Source organism: Diceros bicornis, chromosome X (genome assembly GCF_020826845.1).
Source record: "Diceros bicornis minor isolate mBicDic1 chromosome X, mDicBic1.mat.cur, whole genome shotgun sequence".
Taxonomy (NCBI): Eukaryota; Metazoa; Chordata; class Mammalia; order Perissodactyla; family Rhinocerotidae; genus Diceros; species Diceros bicornis.
Window position 1 is genome coordinate 138935423 of NC_080781.1, and position 22356 is coordinate 138957778.

General features: G+C 38.3%; 1 protein-coding gene across 1 annotated transcript in view; it reads right to left on the bottom strand.

Annotated features, from left to right (window-relative positions):
• Window positions 1–22356, bottom strand: part of BRCC3 (BRCA1/BRCA2-containing complex subunit 3) — a 90917-nt gene that overhangs the window by 61792 nt on the left and 6769 nt on the right. The window contains 4 exon segments of the mRNA XM_058535055.1: window positions 6179–6234; window positions 7753–7841; window positions 16696–16783; window positions 21544–21663. Of these exon segments, the coding sequence (XP_058391038.1) occupies window positions 6179–6234; window positions 7753–7841; window positions 16696–16783; window positions 21544–21663 (353 nt within the window).

The following is a 22356-nucleotide window of genomic DNA, read 5'->3' on the forward strand; positions in this document are numbered from 1 at the left end:
GTTGTTCTATCCTTTATTGAAAGTGGTAGGGAAGTCTCCTACCACTATTGTTGAGCCATCTACTTCTCCCTTCTGTCAATTGTTACATGATATATTTTGGGTTCCTTTTGTTAGCTGCATATATGTTTATAATTGTTATTTTTTTTGTTGGATTGACACTTTTATCATTATATGTCCTCCTTTGTCTCATAATAATTTTTGTCTTAAAGTCTATTTTGTCTGATATTAGTATAGCCACTCCAGCTCTCTTTGATTACTACCTTTTTCCATTCTTTTACTTTCAACCTGCTTTTGTCTTCGGATCTAAAATGAGTCTTTTGTACAGTTTTTTTTCTTCTTTTATCCATTCTGCCAATCTCTGCCTTTCAATTGGAGAGTTTACTTATATTTACATTTAATATAATTACTGACAAGGAAAGACTTCTGACATTTTGTTATTTGTTTTCTATATGTCTTATATCTTTTCTTATTCCTCAATTCCTCCATTATTGCCTTCTTTTCTATTAGAAAGACATATTCTAGTGCACCATTCTGATCCCCTTCTCATTTTTTTTTTTTTTACTGTATATCTTTATTTTCTTAATGGTTGCCCTGGAAATTACAATTAACATCTTAATTTATAACAGTCTAGTTCTAGTTCAAGTTTCAATCATATACACATTGCTCCTATATAGCTCCATTCCCATCCTTTTATGTTTATTATCACAAATTACATCTTTATACAATATGTGTCTATCAACTTAGATTTGTAACTGTTGCTTTATGTAGTTGTCTTTTTAATCACATGAGGGGAAAAAGAGGAGTTACAAACTGAAAATACATTAATACTCACTTTTATATTTAACTATGTAGTTACCTTTCTGGTGTTCTCTATTTCTTCGCGTGGATTCAACTTACTGTCTAGTGTCCTTTCATTTCAGCCTGAAGGACTCGCTTTACCATTTCTTGTAGGGCAGATCTATTAGCGACAAAACTCGCAGTTTTTGTTTACCTGGAAATGTCTTAATATCTCCTTCACTTTTAAAGGAACATTTTGCTAGATATAGAATTCTTGTTTTGGTAGTTGTTGTTTTTTTTTTTAATCAGCATTTAGATTATGTCATCCCACTGCCTTCTGGTCTCCCTGGTTTCTGATGAGAAATTGACTTTCAATTTTATTAAGGATCTCTTATATGAAATGACTCACTTCTTTTTTGTTGCTTTCAAGATTCTCTCTTTGTCTTCCACCACTTTGATTACAATATGTCTAAATGTGGATCTCCTTGAGTTTATCCTGCTTGGAGTTCTTTGAGATTCTTGGTTGTACAGATTCATGCCTGCCATCAAATTTGGGAAGTCTTTGACCATTGCTTCATATATATTTTCTGCCCCTTTCTCGCTCTCATCTTCTACTGGGACTCCTATTATGAGTATATTGATAATATTTTAAAAGGTGTCCCACAGGTCTCTTAGGCTCTGTTCATTTTTCTTCATTCTTGTTTCTTTCTGCTCCTCAGACTGGGTAATCTCAATCAACCTATCTCGAAGTTTGGTGATTCTTTCATCTTCTCAAATCTGCTGCTGAATCTCTCTAGTGAATTTTTCACTTCAGTTATTGTACTTCTCAGTTCCAGAATTCCGATTTGGTTCCTTTTTATAATTTCTCTTTTTATTAATATTTTATTTTATATATTCTCTATTATTCTCCTGGTTTTCTCTAGTTCTTTGTACATGGTTTCCTTTAGCTTTCTGAGAATATTTTAACTAGTTGATTGAAGGTCTTTGTCTAGTAAGTCCAACATCTGGGCTTCCCCCAGGAATGCTTTTATTAATTTATTTTTCCTGTTTATGGCCCCATATTTGTTGCTTTGAATGCCTATTTTTTGGTTGAAAACTGGACATTTTGAATATTATAATGGGGTAACTCTGGAAATCAGATTCTACTTCCTCCCCAGGGTTTGTTGTTGTTGCTTGTTTTATCTGATTTTGTTTGTGTGTTTAGTGACTTTCCTGAACTAATTTTTTACAGTCTATATTCTTTGTTATGTGGCCACTGAGCCATAACATGATGGCTTAGTGGCCATCTAATGACTCAACAGAGATTTCTTTAAATGCTGAGACTGTAGTGTTTTTTCTTAAGCATTTGCCTTGTTGCTATAAAGTTTTGATTAGTTTCTAGAGTTCCAATCAAGTTGATTCTGACAGCTTTTGCCAGATTATTTGCTGCTTTTGTGGAGGACTTTTGAAGCTTCCTATTTTGCCATTTTTGTCAATGTCACTCTCTCTATTCACTTTTTTAGTCAATATTTTTTCTCTCTTATTCAGATTGGAGAATTTCTACTGATCTATCATCAAAGTTTATTGACTCTTTCCTCTGTCCTTTGTTCCTCTGCTGTCAAGTCCATCCAGTGAGTCTTATATTTCAGTGATCGTATTTTTCAGTTCTCAAGTTTGCACTTGGTTCTTTATGTCTTGCATTTGTTTGCTGAGACTTTCTATTTAAACATTTGTTGCAAGAGTACTTGTGATTTTTTTTAACATTTTTGTAATTGTTGCTTTAAAGTCTTTATCAGATATTTCTTACATCACTGTCATGTCTGTGTTGGCATCTGTCGATTATCCTTTTCAATGTAAGTTGAAATTTTTGTGGTTCTTCACATGCCAAGTAATTCTGAATTGCATTCTTCTTATTATGTTAAGAGATACTGAGTCTTGTTTATATTCTATGGAAAACGTTATTGTTTTTGTTTTAGCAGGCAATCTGAATAATTAAGTTGAGGTTGAAATTTCCACAGTGGGCTGTGGTTCCAATGTCAGTTCAATTTTCAGAGCCTCTGTAGTGTTCTTCAGATCTTTCCTGCATGTTTGCTACCCAGTATGGGTAGTCAGTATGGGACCTATGTGGTGGTCTACCAGGTTAATTCATTTCTCAATTACGCTAATTAGGATCAGACCTGTGCATACATGGCTCAAGAGTGAGCCCATAAACTTATAAACAACTTTATGAAGTTGCTTTATCACACTCCTCCTTTTATGTGATTTCCTGGAGGTGGCTATCCCTTTTGGTCCTCCTGACAGAAACCTGGGACTCTAGTTTTAATTCTCTTTTGTGTTCTTCCACGATTGGGCCGCTGTATACAAAGAACGTTTAGTAACCAGGCTTCCATTCTTAAGCCAAAATAATCATCATCATTAGCAGTAACAGCAGCAGCAGCAATAATTCTCCTAACTAACAGAATAATCTATCTAGGAGGAAAAAATGGCAGCAATTGTTAAGATTGGCATCCCAGAGCAAGACACCTGAAATCTAACATTTAGTGATCCCTCAGAAAAATGGCTGGCTCTCAACCCAGTGACCCTAAAATGACGCCTCCTGTTGACAAGCCAGGGATACAAATAATGAGCTATCACTCATCTTTTTGTTGCCTTGTTGTTAAAAGAGGATGTTGGTCAAGAAAGATAAAAAAAAATAAATAAATAAACAGAAAAAAATGACCACAGAGGAAACACATAACTGAAGAAAAACAAAATAAAATTTAACATTTCAATATTGTATCAATAAATCAAGAACAGGAAAACTGTGAAATGAGAATAAACACTAAACAAGGAAAAATCTCTTGGAAATTAAAAATATAAAATTGCTAAAATAAAAAATTTCAATGTAAGGGTTGGAAGATAAAATCAAGAATATACCAGAGAAATTAAAACAAAAAAAAAAAAGAAAATATGAGTGAAAAGAGTCACTATGGTCCATCTGGGACCTTTAGTATCAGACTAATAGGAGTTCTAGAAAGAGAAGGGGAAAACAGGGAGGAATTATCAAAGAATAGAGAAAAAAAATATGACATACCTGTTCTACTAACTTATGGGGAGAAGTTGGGAGACAGTCATATGAGAGGAAGCTATTAAGGTATCTCTTTATGTTGGCGCTTCAAGCCCATGAGAGAGGATTATACTGGGTAAGTAAGAGTGAGCGCTGACCATGAATAGAAGGACTCCAGCCCTGATTCCCAAAACCAGCACAAGACCAAGAAGCCTCCTTTACTTACAGCATAAGTTCATTTACACCATCTCCCCAATACTTCAGACACTGTCTTAGAGTCAAACATGGGGAGAAGGCAAGTAATTGAAATAATGAGAAATTATCCCCAAAAGACTGATTTAAACTTAAAGAAACTTTAAATTATGGAATTGGATTGAATTATAAATAAGATTTTCTCTTCCCAGGAACTGGGTAGGTTATGGATTGTTTTATCTGGGGATACAAAAGAAAATGATAACAGAGAACTCCCAGAGCTGAAGGAAAGTGTCCAGCAGTTTGAATCACAGAATATTCACACTCTAGATATATCATATAAAATTTCACATCAAGAATAGAGAAGTTCCTAAAACCTGTCAGAGAGAAAGAAAAATGTACCCTACAAAAAAACAAGAACTGGACTGACAAAAGACTTTTCATCAGTAACACTGGATGTTTAAAAACAGTGAAACAATGCCTTTAAAGTTCTGAGGGGGAAAATGTCGATTTAAAATTCTTTACCCATTAGGATTATTAACAAAGAATAAAAACATTTTCAGACAAGCACGAACTGAGGTTTAGCTCATATGCACACCTTTCTTAGGAAGTTGCTAGAGGGCTTTAACAGCAAAATGACAGAGTGAACCAAGAAAGATGACATGAAATCCAGACAACAATGGATCCAACCCAGGAGAGTAATGAAGGAAAGTCCTGGATTAGGGTAAGAAGAAGGAGGGTTGCAGCGAGCGATTCTAGGAAAAGCAGGAATTCCAAAGATTTTTATATTACTCTTAAGAATTTGGAACCCAGGGAAGTGATAAAGGCAGAAAAATAAGAGGGGAAAAGCCTTTCAAAAACCCCATGCAAAAAACAAAAAGCTATATAAGAAAGGAAATGGAATCATAGTCTACTACTTTACACTGCTTGGTTGTACCAGAATAATATTTACATAATCATAATAATATAAACACTTCATTTTCTACCCTCAGAATCAACTAGTAGACAAAGCAGAGAAAATATAATTATGGTTAAAACACAGAACATAGATGTTTGCAACTATGAAAATATAAAGGTTTATGGTAAAACTTCAAGTAACAGTAGGGAGCCAAAAGATATTGTCTATTGTCTGTTGTTGATAGAATAAATAAAATGGCAAACTTTATTTAAGATTAGAAAAGTAACCAACAGAAGAACAGAATGAAAAGTAGTAATATAACTACATTGGGGACAATGGAGATGGGGCAGTGTAAGTGAGCCAAATCCTCATTTGTGAGAGCAAGATAACATAATAAGAATAGGTAATATCTAAAATGATTAAATCAAGAAAGAGTATCAAAAGTATATTATTTAAAGATATCAAAGTAAACATCAGAAGAACTAAAAAGAAAATTAGGAGAAAGAAGTGATTCCTTCTAAGAAGTGAGACTATTTATTATATGTTCTTCTGTACCATTTGATATTTTTATGCATATGCATCTATTACTTTAATGAAAATTTTAAAAATTAAAGTTTCTTGACCAAGTAACACTTTTGTATGATTCAACATTCCAAAGCTATGTAAAGGATACAATGAAGTCTCCACACCCTCTACTCCCTCATTCCCACTTCCTCTCTGCTGAGGTGACAGATATGTTTCCTTCCAGATATTCCATGTATTTACAAGCAAGTATGCTGGTGTGTTCATGTATATATTTCTCTTCCATATCCTTACACAAATGGCAGCATGCTATACATACTATTCTTGTACTTCACCTTTTTTATTTAACAACTTATCTTGGAGATATTTCTGTATTACTACCGAGCTTCCTCGTATTTTTTTTTATGGCACAGCAAAGACAAGTGTCTATACAAATCTATAATACTCTGCATACTCTGTCTTTGTTTTACAATTCACCAGAGAAAGGAAAAGTAGCAGGGCAATTCAGTTTAGAATAACTGTAGGAAAGGAAATGTGGGACCAGGTCTGTGGTGATGTAATTGCAATGAACAGACTGCTTATATGATCCTCAATATCCAAGATGCTAAAGAGATTCTAACTCCTCACAGAGATGTTAATGGGTCTAAGTAGCCTATAGAATTCTTAGTGTCTTACCAGTGAGAGAAATAAAATTAAACAAAACAATCGATTCCCCAGACTGGAGATTAACCCACCAATATAATACATGTCTCTGTCATACTTACTCTGAGCTCTTTTGGGCCTGTATGGATTGAAAGCAAGTGTAGAGTACCCGACCAGTCTACACAAAAAAAAGAAAGAAAGAAATGTCACAAAGAGAAAGATTAATATTGAAAAAGCTATAGCAATTTAGTAGACTCTAACCTAAAACTCAAAGGCCCCTCTGGAAGTGGAAGGTTAAAAGAGATTCCAAAGATGGAATATGCCATAAATCAGTTTCTGTAAGAAGGGTCATATACTGAGTCAACATGAGATGGCCATGCTCATGTGACAGCAGAGAATTGCTCATGAACATGAGAACCAAGGAACTAAGAACCAGAGCATTCAAACTGCTTTGTTGGAAGCTGACCAACTTATTCAACAACTATTTATAATGACAATAAATAAATTCATGATGACAAAGGCAAAAGCATTTCAAATGAAGTATAAAGTTCAAGACACTGAACTTCAATGTTTCTGGACAAGAGCGATTTTATGAAGAATATTCACTAATAACAGATTCTGAGACTATAACTAATGTACTAAACAACAGGACACACTTGATAGTCTTGACAAAATTCATACCTACAATGTTAAATAGTAATTTTCTTTTTGTTTGAACTGACACATAGTAAAACCTCTTGACATGAACATAGAATTCAAACAGAAGCACTCTAAAGAGGATGGCAAGACTAACCATTGATTGAGCTGCTTAACTTCTCTGAGCTTCAGTTTGCTTATCCATAAAATACAGATAATAATCCTCATAAGGCTTATTGTCAGGGTTGGAGCATATTCATGTAAAACACCTAATAAATAGGCACCATACAATAGGTGATAAACGGTAGCGCTTGTTACTGTTATTAGCCAACAAAATAGATGCAGAATCCAGTCACCTCTCATTGCTTCCACTCCTACCACTGTGGTCAAACCTCCATCATCTCTTGTGTAGATTACTGCAATATCTTCCTAACTGGTTTCACAGATGCCATGGATTCTGCACCCCCTCCCTCCCTATGCTCCCACCTCCACCGCCTGTCCAGCCTATTATCAACACAGTAGCCAGAGAGATCCCATTAAAACATAAAGTCACCCTCTAGTGGCTTCCCAACTCAGAGTCAAAGCCAAGGTCTTTTAAGATCTGGCCCCCAGTTATCTTTCAGATCTCACTGTGGGATGACCAAATGAGTTATTGTCCAAACCAGGACACTTCCAAGAAGGCAAGGTGCTAACTGAATAGGAGCCTGGGATTATGGGGTAAAACTGGGACTGACAGAGGCAAACCAGGACATACGGTCCTAGTATTCCTCACTCTGCTGCAGCTACACTGACTTCCTCAATGTCCCCTGAACATGCCACACTCACCTCAGGGTCTTTGCACTGGCTATTTCCTCTGCCTGGAACACTCTTCCCCCAAGAAATCCACAAGACTTGCTCCCTCACTTTCTTCAGGTCCTGACTCAATGACCCTTCTCATTGAAACCTTCCCTGGCCACCCTATTAAAATTGCAAAAGTTTTTCTCTATTCTGTGTGTGTGTGTGTGTGTGTGTGTTTATACACACACACACACACACACACACATATACACACACACAATACCTTTGTGTTTTTATCTTCTATGAAACAGGAAAAAATAAGTCCTACAAAGCCTTGATCCATCATCTGGTACATGGCTTGTGTACGAACATCTGCAAATAAACAAAAATAAAAATCTGCTGTCAATAAACTATATCTCACAGACACAAAGATTTAAAGAAAAGAGTGGCATACAATCCTCCCAGGATTCAGATTCTACAGGCAGGACAGGGACATATCCTAAGGACAATATGATTGTCAAAGTATAAACATTTTACTAGGCTAGGGAGATATTATGGAAGTCTGCAATTAAATAAGAAAACTTATTAATAACTCTAGGCTGCCTAGCCCAAGACTAGCCCTGCTCTGAAATGTGGCATAGAAAGAGAAAAACGGAAAACTTCAGTTAGCCCCCAAAACACTTGGTAATTTCTTCCAAGGGGACTCAAAGAGAAAGGAAGGCATTGGAAGGAGACAAAAAGATTTCCTAGAATAAGCCTTTTAATGGACAGCTTCTAGGGAAGTGAATATATTAGACTTGATACTAAAGAATGGAAGTGTAAAACTATTATGGAGGAAATTCTTACAGAGGAAACCATTGTATAGAAGCAACTGCAATAGAACTCCATTCCACATTTCAGGGAGTAAAAACAAAACCTCACTATATGGTTATGCAATTTTTGAAAAGAAATCATAAACAGGCACCAAACAACATTTGAAAGGATTAGTTAAAAGATTACCAAAAACTGAACAGAGGCTAAATTAAAGATCTGAAGTCTTCAGACCATTGTTTATGAAGAATACAAAAGATCAGGTAGTACAACAAAACACTGCAGAGCATGGTATGGTCCAGTGACTTATGCCCACTTAGTTTGGCAATATATTCTTAAACATTCTTTGCATTTATACCTTTTGATCTGGATTGGGACTTCTCCCTGATGTGTTCTTAAGTAAAAAGGGAGACCAAATAGTACCCAGCAATGAATATGAAGGAAATACTGGCTGAACTGTTGCTGAAAATATATAGCATTGTATAAATGGTCTCTGTGCAGCTATATGACCTTGATAAAATGTTAATACCTCTAAGCCTATTTCCTCATCAGTTAAATAAAGATAAACATCATCCCTACTCTCACAGGGTTTTGTATTTTTTTTTAAATGCAAGAATTTTTTAGCACAATGCCTAGCACATCAAAGATACTTTGTAAGCATTCGTTCCATTCCATTTCACCCACAACCATTGTTGAAGGACTGCTATCTCAGTCTGAAAAGGATTACTGTTCATAACATGTCAAGATCACCAATGATCTATTATTGGCCCTCAATTTACCTGATTGCTCCCTCCTTGAAATACTGTCTTTACTTGGTCTCACACTCCCACTCTGCCCATCTGTCCTCTTAACTTCCTGGCTGATCTTTTCCAGTCTCTTCTGCTGAGTCCTTCTCATCTTCCCACTCTCAAAATATTGGCATGCCCAGGGCTCAGTCTTCAGTCCTTTTCTCTATCTGTACTCACGACCTGGGATTTCATCCAGTTCTGTGGCTTTAAACTCATCTCTATACTAGCCACTCCCAACTCCTGCCCAATAAGCTCTAGTCCCGGACTTCTAACCCGAACTCCAGATTCAGATATCCAACCGTCTACCTGACACTTTGACTTAGCTGTCTTAATACAGTGCTACTCTGAGTAGCAAGTCTGTGAACTATTCACTACCTGTTCACAAGGAGATAAGAGCTTGAGCTGGAAGGCAAATTAATGCACTGCTTCCTTCATTGAGAAAGTCTTCTTAAGGAAGAAAATGTCAGCTGAACTAAACAACGTGCTTAGTGACATAAGGATTTATGTTCAGTGTGAGCTCCTTATCTCATAGGTCACAAACAGCTCACAAACCAAAGCAAGTCTATGTGAGTATCACTTGCCAAACCGACATTTGAAACTCAACATGTCCAAAACCAAAGACTTGATTTCCCCCACAAAACCTACTACCTTCCCCATCTCAATCAGCAACAACTCCATCCTCCCAGGCGTTCAAGGCAAAAAACTTGAGAACATTTTTGACTCCTCTCTTTGTCTCATATCCTATACCCAATTCATCAGCAAATCCTGTTAGTTCTACCTTCAAAACATAAATGGAATTTGATTACTTCCTACCACCTCCTCAACTACTACCATGATCCAACAAAGCCACCATCACATCTATCTTGGATCACTGCAACAGCCGGCTATCACCCTACAGTCTGTTCTCAACCTAGTATCCAGAGATCCTTTGAAAATTTAAGCCAGATCAGATCACGTCACACCTCTGCTGAAAACTCGCCAATGGCTTCTGATCTCACTTAGAGTAAAAATTAGAATCCACAATAGCTTACAAAGGTCTACAAATCTTCTGGTGCCCCCATTAGCACCCTGCCCTCATTTCCCATCACTCTCCCCATTCCTCACTTGGCTCCAGCCACAGTGGCCTCGCTGCTTTTCCTCGTACACTCCTCAGGGCACTGGCTGTTTCTCTCTGCCTGGAATGCTCTTCTCCCAGATATTTGCATGACCAACTCCCTCACTTCCTTCACTTAGTTCAGCCTTCACTTATTCTATACCTTGTCCTAATGGAGTTTCCATCTAAGTCTGCTAAGAAGGGCATATAAATGTACTGTAATATCGAAAAATTTGTTTATAATGATTCGAAGGAGTCCTGACTTGTAACCTCTAGAACAGAATGCTTGTTTAGGAAAATACAATTTGTTAAAATGAGTGGTTGTAGAAAACTGCTTAATTATATTTGTCATGGGAGGTTGATTTGACCCACCAACTCTGTTGATAAATTAACTCACTATGACATCACTGTTTGTAGCAGTGCTAATTACCTCACTGTATGAAAGAACTGAGCAGATCTTAAAATTAGGAACATAGCTACAGGCACATTTCTCCTTTTAATATGCACTTATAAGGACAATAAAGTGAATACAAGAGTAACTTAAAAATAGTGCCAAGTCTCATGAGATTTATGAAATAGCCTGCACTATTTAAATTACTTCCCCTTTTCTTTTGCAAATCACGTATAGGTAAAATTTGGGTAAGCTAATTGTGTGGGTGTGATGTACTTCAACTACATCTCTTTCCCCACCACCAAACCTACACTTCCTCCTCCATTTCCTGTTTTCAAAAACAGCATTCCCACTTAACCAGTGAAAGCAAGATGCTGTGGAATGCCTAGGCCCCTGATTCATACAAACCTCAGTTCAGATACTGACCCTGCCACTTACTGGCCATCTGGTTTTGGACAAGGTATTTCAACTCTGAGCCTTACCTTAGTTTCTTCCCTTAAGAGCCACACACTCTTCGTGATTACTTGGAAAGTGTTTCAAAAAGTAGAGAGTGGTTGTAGTGTCATATGCCACATAAGATGGATACTTAAAAGGTTCACTAGATTTTCAACATGGATGTCACTGATGCCTTTAGCAAGATCCACTTCAACAGAGTGATGGGCTGGAAGCCAGACTAGAGTGGGGTGAGGCATGTGCGTGAATGGTGAGCAAGTGTAAATGTAGATACCTCTTTGAGTTTGGCGGTGAAGGTGAGGGGAAAGACAAGATGGACCTGAAGGGGAGAAGTGTTTTTTGTTGTGTTTTCTTCAACATGTGAAGTATGGACATGTTTGAAAGCTCCATGAAAGCAAATACCTTGTTTCTCCCATTCGCTGCTTTATCCCTCTCACCTTGAAGAGGGCCGGACACATACTGGACACCCAAATTTATTTGCTGAAGGAACAAATAAATGATGGGAAGAATCCAGTACAGCAGAAAGGGACATAAATGTAGGACAGAGAAGCACAATGAAGAGAGTAAGGTTCTTGAGGATGTGGAAGGCAAAGACTGAGAGCAGGAGTGGATGGATGGGTATTAGCTAAGAGAGAGGACACATTCTCTATTATAAGAGGAGGGAAAAGGAGAAGATGGGCACAGTGATAAGTAGGTGCGTAACAAGAAATGGAGAAAAGCCCTCTCTAATGACTCCTGTTTCCTCTTATTAAAGTAGGAAGCAGTGTTATCTGCTGAAAGTGAAGGAGGCAGTGGGGAGTTCAGAGGTTTGGGAATGAGAAAAAGGCTGAGAAACCAGTACAGATTGAGATTAAAATGACATGAGACTAAATGCCATGCATGATCTGAGATTGGATCCCAGAGTGGAAAGGAAAAATTGCTAAAAAGACAGAATTAGGATAATTGGCAAAAAATTAATAATAAGCTGTGTACATTACATAATAGGATTATATCAGTATCAAATTTCCTGATTTTGATAATTGCACTGTGGTTATGGAAGTGAATATCCCTGTTCTTGAGAACTACACGATGAAGTATTTAGGAGTAAAGGAGCATCATGTCTACAACTTACTCTCGGCATGTGCATGTGGATGGAGAAAGAAAATGATAAAGCAAACATGGCAAAAGGTTAATTGTTGAATCCGGTTCTCTACACTATTCTTGCAATTTTTCTGTAAGCCTGAAATTCTTTTAAAATCAAGTTTTAAGGTTTTGGTGTATGTGCTTGACCCCTGCTCCTCCGCTGCAAACTCTAACCCAAAGCTAAAACACTCACTTTATACTCTTGAAGGAATGACTTACAACTTTGAAAGTGGGTTATCAAGCCCTTCTACTTCAACTAGTTTCCATTCTATTCCTTACGTGTAAAACTTTGTCCTTTGTACATTTTATTGCTATGGTGGGGAACATAATTTAACATTGTTAGAGTTTCATTATTTACTGTGCCTTTTATTACAGAATGACCTATCTTCTCTCACCCTTTTGCTAATGATGTAACTGCTACCTTTATTTTCTCCATATAGCTTAACCTAGCCCACTTTTTTGTTCAAAATTTTAGGTTTGTAGCTTGTCTTTAATGACATCACATTGGCCCCATGGCTTAGTGGTTAAGTGCACGCGCTCCGCTACTGGCAGCCTGGGTTTGGATCCCGGGTGCGCACCGACGCACCGCTTCTCCGGCCATGCTGAGGCCGCGTCCCACATACAGCAACTAGAAGGATGTGCAGCTATGACATACAACTATCTACTGGGGCTTTGGGGGGGGGGAATAAAAATAAATTAAAAAAATGACATCATATTATTGTGTTCATTTCTTAATCCCGAGGCTTTTATCTTTACAGGTGTTTACCCTGTTTAAATTTCCTGGTACAAAAGTTCTATGTGGACTACATCCCATTTCTTTATTGTTGTTACTTTGTTTTCCCCTTAGTACTTTAACTGTCTTTCTTCTCCACAAAATCCTCAAGTCCAAGACAGCAGAAACCGTGACTATATCATTCCATACAGGTATCCAATAAATTTGTTGAATAATCATTTATGTAGTAATCATTTTGAAATATGCTTAGAACACAGTCTTATTTAACCCACTGGAACATAACCTAATTCTACTAATTACCTTATCATAAAGAGCATTAAAATTCTTGTCACACACAGTCACATCCCTCTCCCTTCCTAAAGCTTTTCTTAATCGGGAAAAAAAAAATTTCGCTCCTTCTCATTTGTCATTCTTTAACATAGCTTGGAATTCCTTTCCTATTAAACATACTTACCGTACACACTTTAAATCAACCTGTTTTTATTCATCAGTCATTTTCTTCCAAGGCTTACTAATACAGGGCCCCTGCACTTAATTCTTGAACTGCTGTTTGGAGATGAGTTGTATCCTTGCATCTACAAAGTCCCATAGACTCTGGAAATCTACAACAATGTATTCCTTGTAAACATCAGCTTAGTTGGGAGACGATTTTTTCTTGAGTTCTAGCCATAGTTTTATTGCCACAGATATTCTGAGATCTGTTGAGAGAACTGATGTATCCTTATTGTTAATCCTTCGAATGTTGTCTGCCTTCCAACTTTAGATATTTAATCGTACTGTGTCCTCGAGAGTTTTACAGATGAATGCTTTGGTATCTATCTTTGGGAAGCATGGAACAAAATGCCATATACATGATTTCATATACTGCTTTTTTTTTAATAATTTTATTTATTTTTCCCCCAAAGCCCCAGTAGATAGTTGTATGTCATAGCTGCACATCCTTCTAGTTGCTGTATGTGGGACGCCGCCTCAGCATGGCCAGAGAAGTGGTGTGTCGGTGAGCACCCGGGATCCGAACCCGGGCCGCCAGCAGTGGAGTGCGCACACTTAACCGCTAAGCCACAGGGCCGGCCCTCATACACTGCTTTTAACAACTCTGAGACCAATAATATGCTCTCCTTTTCCGTCCAAGAGGAAACCATGGCACAGAGAAGTCAAAAGATCTTCTCAACTAGTAAGTGACTGAAACGAGATTCTAACACAGACCTGTTCCCTAACAGAATCCAAAGCTGGTGTTTCCAGCTCTCATGCTATGCTAACTCTCCGAACTTTCTATTTGCAATTTAAAAAATTAACGATCTTAGAAGTGTTTTTGAGCATAGGCTTTATTACATTTTCTGTTATTTGTTTCTTTTGCTTACCCAGTCAGGTGTTATTATTTCCAGGTAAGATCTCAATGCTCTAGTCTCCAAATCTATTTTGTGTTGAATTATTTTCATTTGGCTCCTTAACCATTTCATAATTTAGAGGGGTTTTTTTCAGTTACATTCTGCAGTATCCTTGTTTTCCTAACTGTTTTTTGTAAAGATGTCATTTGCCCTACCTGCTCTCACCGCCTCCCCAGGTTCTTGTTTAACAGCTTGGATCTTCTACCCAGGAGGAAACTTCAATCATTCCCTGAATTCTGAACACTTTTTGGGTGTTCCACTTTAGAGATCAATAATTTTTTTCCTAAATTCTTAATGGAGTTTCTTTTTCACAAAACATTATATCTTTTCCATTCTAATTTATTACCATAATGACAATGATCATTCAGGAATATACACTTCAAACTTTCTTTCATTAGTTTTTGGTACTTATTTCTTTCTGGCTAGCGGCATTACCACTAGAAATTTGAGGCCAATCTAATTTTAGCATTGATGGTGGCAGGAAAACAACAGCTATTATTTTGAGGCAAAAGTTAGATGTGATCAAACATGTAATTTATTCAGTGATATTAAGGTTTTACAGGAATATGCTTATAACTATGAAAACAGCCTTTATTGGGACATTAGTGAGCCAACTAAAGAATTTGAATGAGGTCAGTAATTTAAATGATAGTATTATATCAATGTTAATTTCTCAATTTTGATAAATGCACTGAGGTTATATAAGAGAATATCTTTGTGTTTAGGAAATTCACACCAAAGAGTACTTAGGGATAGAGGGGAATAGTATCTGCAACTTACTCTCAGGAAAAAAATTTTACTCAGACACACACATACATATACATATACACATGTATACAGAGAGAATGACACAGCAAATGTTGCAAAATGTTAACATTTGGCAAATCTGGGGGAAGAGTATTCAGGAATTCTTTGCACCATTTTATCAACTTTAAGTCTGAAATTATGTCAAAATAAAAGTTAAAAACACCTCTAGTTATTGTAAGTTCTAGCTTCAAACTTTTTCTTTTCCATTGAAAAAACTGTTTTGATAATAAATTTTTAGTTAATACAGGACATCTTAGGCATGTCACTATTATGTCACAGCAGGTCAGGTAAATTTCTGTCAGCAAAAACAGAACAAGTCTATTATCTCCCTTATTCTAAATTGGTATTTAACTGGGGCTATGCACTGGAATTACTTGAGTTTTTCACAGTATACCCACCTAGGACTCACTCCCAGAGGTTGTTACAGTAGGTCCAGGTTAGGAAAGATGAATTTAGGGCAGGTACATTTTACAAAAGCTCTCCCAGGTGACTCTCCTGACACTGAGAACCGCTACTCCAGATGTAGGACCATTCGTCTGCTGTTGATTTTTTGGCATTCATATCATGTAGATGAATATAGAATTTTGCGATCAACTCAAGCCCTTATGACTAGAAATAGAACCCCACAGTGGAAAGAGCACAGACTTGAAAGAGACCTAGGTTCAAACCTCAGCTCTGCCACTTAACCCCTGTGAGTCTCTGTTTACTCCTCAGTACAACGAGGGGTGGGGGGGTGGGGGGGGGAAGACCTCTAATTCACAGGTTACCATGAAGATTAGAGGAGAAAACGTTTGTAAACCATTAGCACATAGTTAAGTGCTCAAGAATGTTAATTCACTTTCCCCAAGTGAAGTTATTCTATTTCTCTCAAGAGAGTCAGGTAGAGGGGGCTGGCCCAGTGGCGTAATGGTTAAGTTCACATGCTCTGCTTCAGTGGCCCGGGGTTCGCAGCAATGCGTAGGGCACAGACCTACGCACTGCTCATCAAGCCATGCTGTCGCAGCATCTCACATATAAAATAGAGGAAGAAGGGCATGGATGTTAGCTAAAAGAGGAAGATTGGCAAGGGATGTTAGCTCAGGGCCAATCGTCCTCACCAAAAAAAAAAAGAGAGTCAGGTAGAGACAAAAAAAAGACCATGATTCAAGAAAAGTGGTAAAGATAAAAAGAGAGAAAACAATTTTGTTACATTATACTGATTAGAGAGGTGAGGAGGTAGGTTGAGAGCTCCAACAGCTAGGATGGAATATGTGTTAAACAGAGACTGTAAACATCAATTTTGTAAATTGCACTCTTCACACCTTTGAGTCTTCCGAATGGGAGTGTACTGGACAGTGATATTCAGCAATCAGCAATTTGCAGTTACAGTTCAATTTTTTTTGGATATCAGCCAATTGTCAGGCTTTAGTTAGTCTTGATTTCCTGAATACAGTCAAAATGGAGTACTGAAAATTTTATCTCTATTAAAAACAATCAATATGACATAAATCATCACTTTTAAAACGTAGCTAAATAAAAATAAGGACACCTGCTTAAAGACAGTTAAATTTTGGTTTAAAATAACCATAGCTCATGTAATGGAGAGGGAAAAATGATATTCATTTCTAAGAACAATAAACATTGCAAGCCCATAATACTTACCAACATGTGAAGGCCAAACCGTTATATGAGGATGGGAATGATACCAGCCCACAACTCGCATGGGGCGACCTGTTAGTTCAGCCAACCTGTGTGTCTGTCAAGGTATTTTCATCTCGTGGGAACAAAATTTGTGATGCTAATAAGGGCTGAGAAAGTATCTTGAGGTGTGAAATAAACCTATTACAATTTAATGTCAACAAAAGAATGAAATAAGGTTGATGCCCAGAATTTCCCAGACTTCCCATTTTAAGCCAAAGGTCTTCCTTTTTTTAAACAGATTCCATTAGGTTTCCATTATTGTATATAGTTACATACTCTTAATCCAATTTTGCTAATGTTTCATCACTCAAACACTTAAATCACTGTGCTATATGAAAAGAAGCTTATCTAAAACTTTGGAAGTCACTTACATTATTAACTTGAGTAATCTTCTATCCTCTCTACTCCATCCTACTCCCATTTTTGAAAAAAAATATAAGATTTAAAAAATTCATTTGATTTCTCTCTGGCAGGCTGCCAATGGCAACAACAGCAACTAGGGTGGTTTCAGACACTAAATGAACAAAGACCCCCAGTTTAGTCTCTCCATTTGTCTAGAAACATCCTCCAAGAAAATATGTTCCTCTTTTGCTCTAGAAATAAAAATTTCCCATAACTCTATCTGAGGCTCTAACTTAAGATAAGAGCTCCACTCGGAGATAAGCAGCTGGCCGTTGTGCTGCTGCACACTGAGACTGCAGTTGCCATCCGGTAAAATGCTGATTCATTTTCCTGCAGATCACTTACATTAAAACACAATAATCCTTTCCATACATCTAAGTCTGAGAAAGAATACTTTGTAAATAATTTTTTATTTTCAAAGGCCAAGAGAAGTTACTTCTCTAAGCCCATTTCTTCAGCTACAGACTGGGAGGAATTCCGCTTCACACAGCAGTGAAGAGCAAATGAGGTGATCCACACAAGGTGCTCAGCATATGCCTGACGCCTAGTAAATGCTTAACAGACAGTAACTGTAATGTCAAAGTGCAGTAACTTGCAATAGTGTGTCCCCCCTATTTTGGGAATGGACTACTTTCAGTTTGAAGTCATAATATATCATCACAGTAATAAACATCTTTTTATACAATTATGTTCTGGGAATTTTATTTTGGCAAAGTTAGTTTTTGTTTGTTTGTTTAAATACCAAGGAACAGGCTTTCTGCTTCTGGCTAAGATGGAGGACCAGGGACCGGACTTATCCTCCTGCTTGAAACAAACAAACTGGACAATATATATGAAACAGGAAGGCCAGCAGACAGGAAACAAACAAGGTGAGCCCTCAAGAGAACTTCCAGGCCATAGAGCAGGAAGGGGAATTGAAGCAGAGCCCAGAACATGCCCTGGGTTTAGGAGATGGATAGGAGAGTCCAGGCAGCTGGAGTTTCTAAAGCAAAGGACTGGAGAGAAGAGAGCGGCAGAGGGAGAGAACCCTGCATACCCGCAAGCAGTCCTGCTGGAGCATTCCACAGACCACTGACGAGCACAAGTGTGGGAGGACACTACGCAAGGGAGGCCAGGGAAAGGAGACCTCCCTGCCCTGAAAGGATGAAAGGTAACTATGCCCAGTGGATCAAGCAGGACAGGGACTAGCAGCTGTCCCCGCTTCCGTCCCCCCAGCCACAATGGCAAACCTCATAATTCAGGAGGCATCGGGCAGGGTGCTCAGAAGGGTCTCGCCTCAGGAGTGTGGAAAAAAATGACTCTGACACTGAAAGCTGCTCTGGTCCCACGTAGCAAATCTTCAAAGCAAGACTCAAAAGGATCCGACTGTTTCCAAGTCACCTAACAGCATCCCAGAGCAAAGCTCATAAAGATGTTGAGGAATACAAAGGTACCCAGCACCCAAGGGAAAATCATAATGCCTGGCATCCAATCGAAAATTACCAGGCATGCAGAGCAGCAGGAAAACCCAACCCATAATGAGGAGATGGAGAACAGATTAGCATGTGGTTGCCAGGGGTAGGAATGGGGAGAGGGGCAGAGTGAAAAAAGCCCATCTCAAAAGGTCACATAATATATGATTCCACTTATCAAACATTCTTGCAATGACAACACTATAGAGATGGAGAACAGATTAGTGGCTGTCACGGGTTGGGGAGATGAGGGTGACGGGGTGGCTGTGATTACACAGGGGGAGTATGAAGCAGATCTTTGTGGTGATGGAACAATCCTGCATCTTGACTGCTGTGGTGGTTATATCTATCTACATATGTGACCAAATGGCATAAAACAACACACATTGTATCAATGCCAATTTCCTGGTTTCCATATTTTACTGTAAATTATGTAAGATATAACCTTTGGGGGAAACTGGGTGAAGGGTACAGGGACCTTTCTATACTATTTTTGCAACTTCCTATGAATCAATAATTATTTCAAAATAAAGAGTTAAAAAAAGATGCAAAAGGTACATACCATAAGAAGAGACTGATACATCTGATTACATAAAAGTACAAAAACAACAATTTGATTGGAAAAACACACACACACACCATGAATAAGCTGAGAAAAATCACTACCCTCATCACAAAGGGCTAATTTTCTTAACATATAGAGTGCCTATAAATTATTACAAAAAAGCTTTCCAAATCAATAGAAAAATGGGCAAAGGAAATAACCAGATAATTCAGAGAAAACAAATGACTCAAAAATTAAAAGCTGATCAAATTTACCCATAATAAGAAAAATGCTAATGAAAATCCCAAGAAATAAGATATTATTTTTTGCTGATCAGATTGGCAACAATCAAAAACTTTCATCTACAGAGCGTGGTAGCACAAAAACAAAACTTTGATAACACACAATGTTTGTGAGTGTGTAGGGAAACAGGTACTCTTGCATAATGCCAGAGGGAAACTGGTAAAACAGCTATAGCTACAAGTGCATATAGCCTTTGCCCTAGCAATTCCAATTCCAGGAATTGATCCTACAGATACACGCACACATTTGTGAAATGCAGTATGCACAAGGTTATTCACTGCAGCACTGTTAGTAAAAGAATACAAACAACCTAAACATCTGCATGAGGATGGCACAGTCATCCAGGGCTGTATTATGCAGTCATCAGAATAAGGCATCTCTATATATTGATGTGGACAATTGTCTAGATACACTGTTAGGTAACGTCATAAGCTATCCTATGTATTAAATACTTTAAAAAAAAAGAAAATATTCACATATGTTTCTTTATGCACGGAAGTCACCTGTAAGGATACATGAAAACCTGATAACCCTGGTTATGTCCAGGGAGGGACCATGGGGAAATTGGGGCACAGAGACTGGAGAGTAGTACTTACTCTGTACACCTTTTTGTGCCTCTTAAAGTTTGTACCACGCATGTGTACTACCTATTTTTATTTTTATTTATTTTTTTTTGTGAGGAAGACCAGCCCTGAGCTAACATCTGTTGCCAATCCTCCTCTTTTTGCCAAGGAAGATTGGCCCTGGGCTAACATCCGTGCCCATATTCCTCTACTTTATATGGGATGCCACCGCATCATCGCCTGACAAGCGGTGCATCCATGTGCGCCCGGGATCCGAACCTGCGAACCCCAGGCCGCTGCAGCAGAGCACGGCGCACTTAACCACCACGCCATCGAGCTGGCCCCTATACTACCTATTTTTAAAAGTTACTTTTTAATTGACTACAAAATTAACTTAATCCAAAAGAATGACAAATTACCAAAACCACTGATGCAACTTTAACTTGCTATAGCTGAGGTATGGAGTCCACATCACAGGAAGCAAATGTCCCATTTGATCATTCTTTGGTTATATTTAACATGGAATACTGCATTCAGTTCTCAGCATTTCATTTTTTTTTTTTTGTGAGCAAGATCGGCCCTGAGCTAACATCTGCCAATCCTCCTCTTTTTTTTTTTTTTTTTTTTTTTTTTTTGCTGAGGAAGACTGGCCCTGGGCTAACATCCATGTCCATCTTCCTCTACTTTATATGGGATGCCGCCACAGCATGGCTCAACAAGTGGTACGTTGGTGCGTGCCCGGGATCTGAACCGGCGAACCCCAGGCCGCCACAGCGGAGCGTGCACACTTATCAGCTTGCACCACCAGGCTGGCCCCAGCATTTCATTGTTTTTGAGAGGCAGCCTCAAAAGAGAATCTCTCCAAAGGATAGAAACCAAGATAGTGAAAGGCCTAGAGATTAAATGATATTTGGAAAACTGCGGCAGGGGGGAGCAGGAGAGATTGGAGATGGGCAGAGGGGGAGTAGGGAGGAAGGAGGAGGAAACTCTCCATAGAGTTTATTGTCATAGGATTTGACCCTGGGATCTTCCGGCATTTAAGGGCAAGAATGTTAGAAATTCGTAATTTTTCCAATAAAAGCCACTCAAAAGGGGAAATGGAGAGAAATTCTGATTAACCAAGCAATTGGATCTAAGGGGTAAATATGAAAACTGGGAAAGAGTCACCAGGAAGAAAACCTGTGAAATCTCCTAAAGCAAGCTAAAGCAGCAAACAGAGGACCCTGGCCTGGAAGCCCCAGAGCACATAAAAGCTTCTTATCGGGGCCGGCCCGGTGGCGCAAGCGGTTAAGTGCGCGCGCTCCGCTGCGGCGGCCCGGGGTTCGCTGGTTCGGATCCCGGGCGCGCACCGACGCACTGCTTGGTAAGCCATGCTGTGGCGGCGTCCCATATAAAGTGGAGGAAGATGGGCACAGATGTTAGCCCAGGGCCGTCTTCCTCAGCAAAAAAAAAAAAAAGAGGAGAATTGGCGGATGTTAGCTCAGGGCTGATCTCCTCACAAAAAAAAAAAAAAAAAAAAAAGCTTCTTATCAACCAAGAAGGATATCTCCGCCTCTGTTGAGGCTGCAGACAGCTGCTCTGGAGAAATTTCCACTCGATCCTTCCTCTTATCGGAACGTCGCAAGATGATGACAGAATGAATGTGAATAATTCTGACGGTGTCAACCTAAAGGAAAATCCACAGAAATATTTACTTCTGTTTCTCTCCAATATCTCTCCCTGCAGTTACAGAATTGCATTATGTTACATTATCAGGTAAAAGATTCCATTTTAGAAAAGTGACATTTTTCTCATGAATAATGAAATGTTTCAAATAAAGGACATCCAACCTCAATATATACATTTCACAACAAAAATATAAAGGCTAATACTTAGATCAAGGAAGGACTTTTTAAATGATCACCTAATAACCATTTGATTTACAACTATGTGCAAGAATGTCACACACAACAATCCAAGTCAGAGTACTGACACTTGGATTAAGTGTCATACGTGATGTAATGTAGTAAATCAGTGCTACAGGAGCTCAGAGTAAAGGAGTCACTTCAATTAGAAAAAATCTTTACAGAAAAGGCAGACGAGTGTAGCTATTTCCTGATTGCTCCACGTGTGTGCATGTGCATGTGTGTGTGTAGACAGAATTTCTGTAGATGCCAAATGGATGTGAGTGAGATGTCTGGGAGACAAGTTAGCCGACTGATTTAAATACAGAACTTGAGGTGGAATGGCAGACAGTAAGGCTAAGAAGGAAGGCTAGAGTGAAAATGTGCAGGGCCTCAAATACCAAGCCATCATCTGCAGGATGAACTGGAAGGAAGGAAATTATTTCAGATAGCCTGGACAAGAAGTAATAACAAAG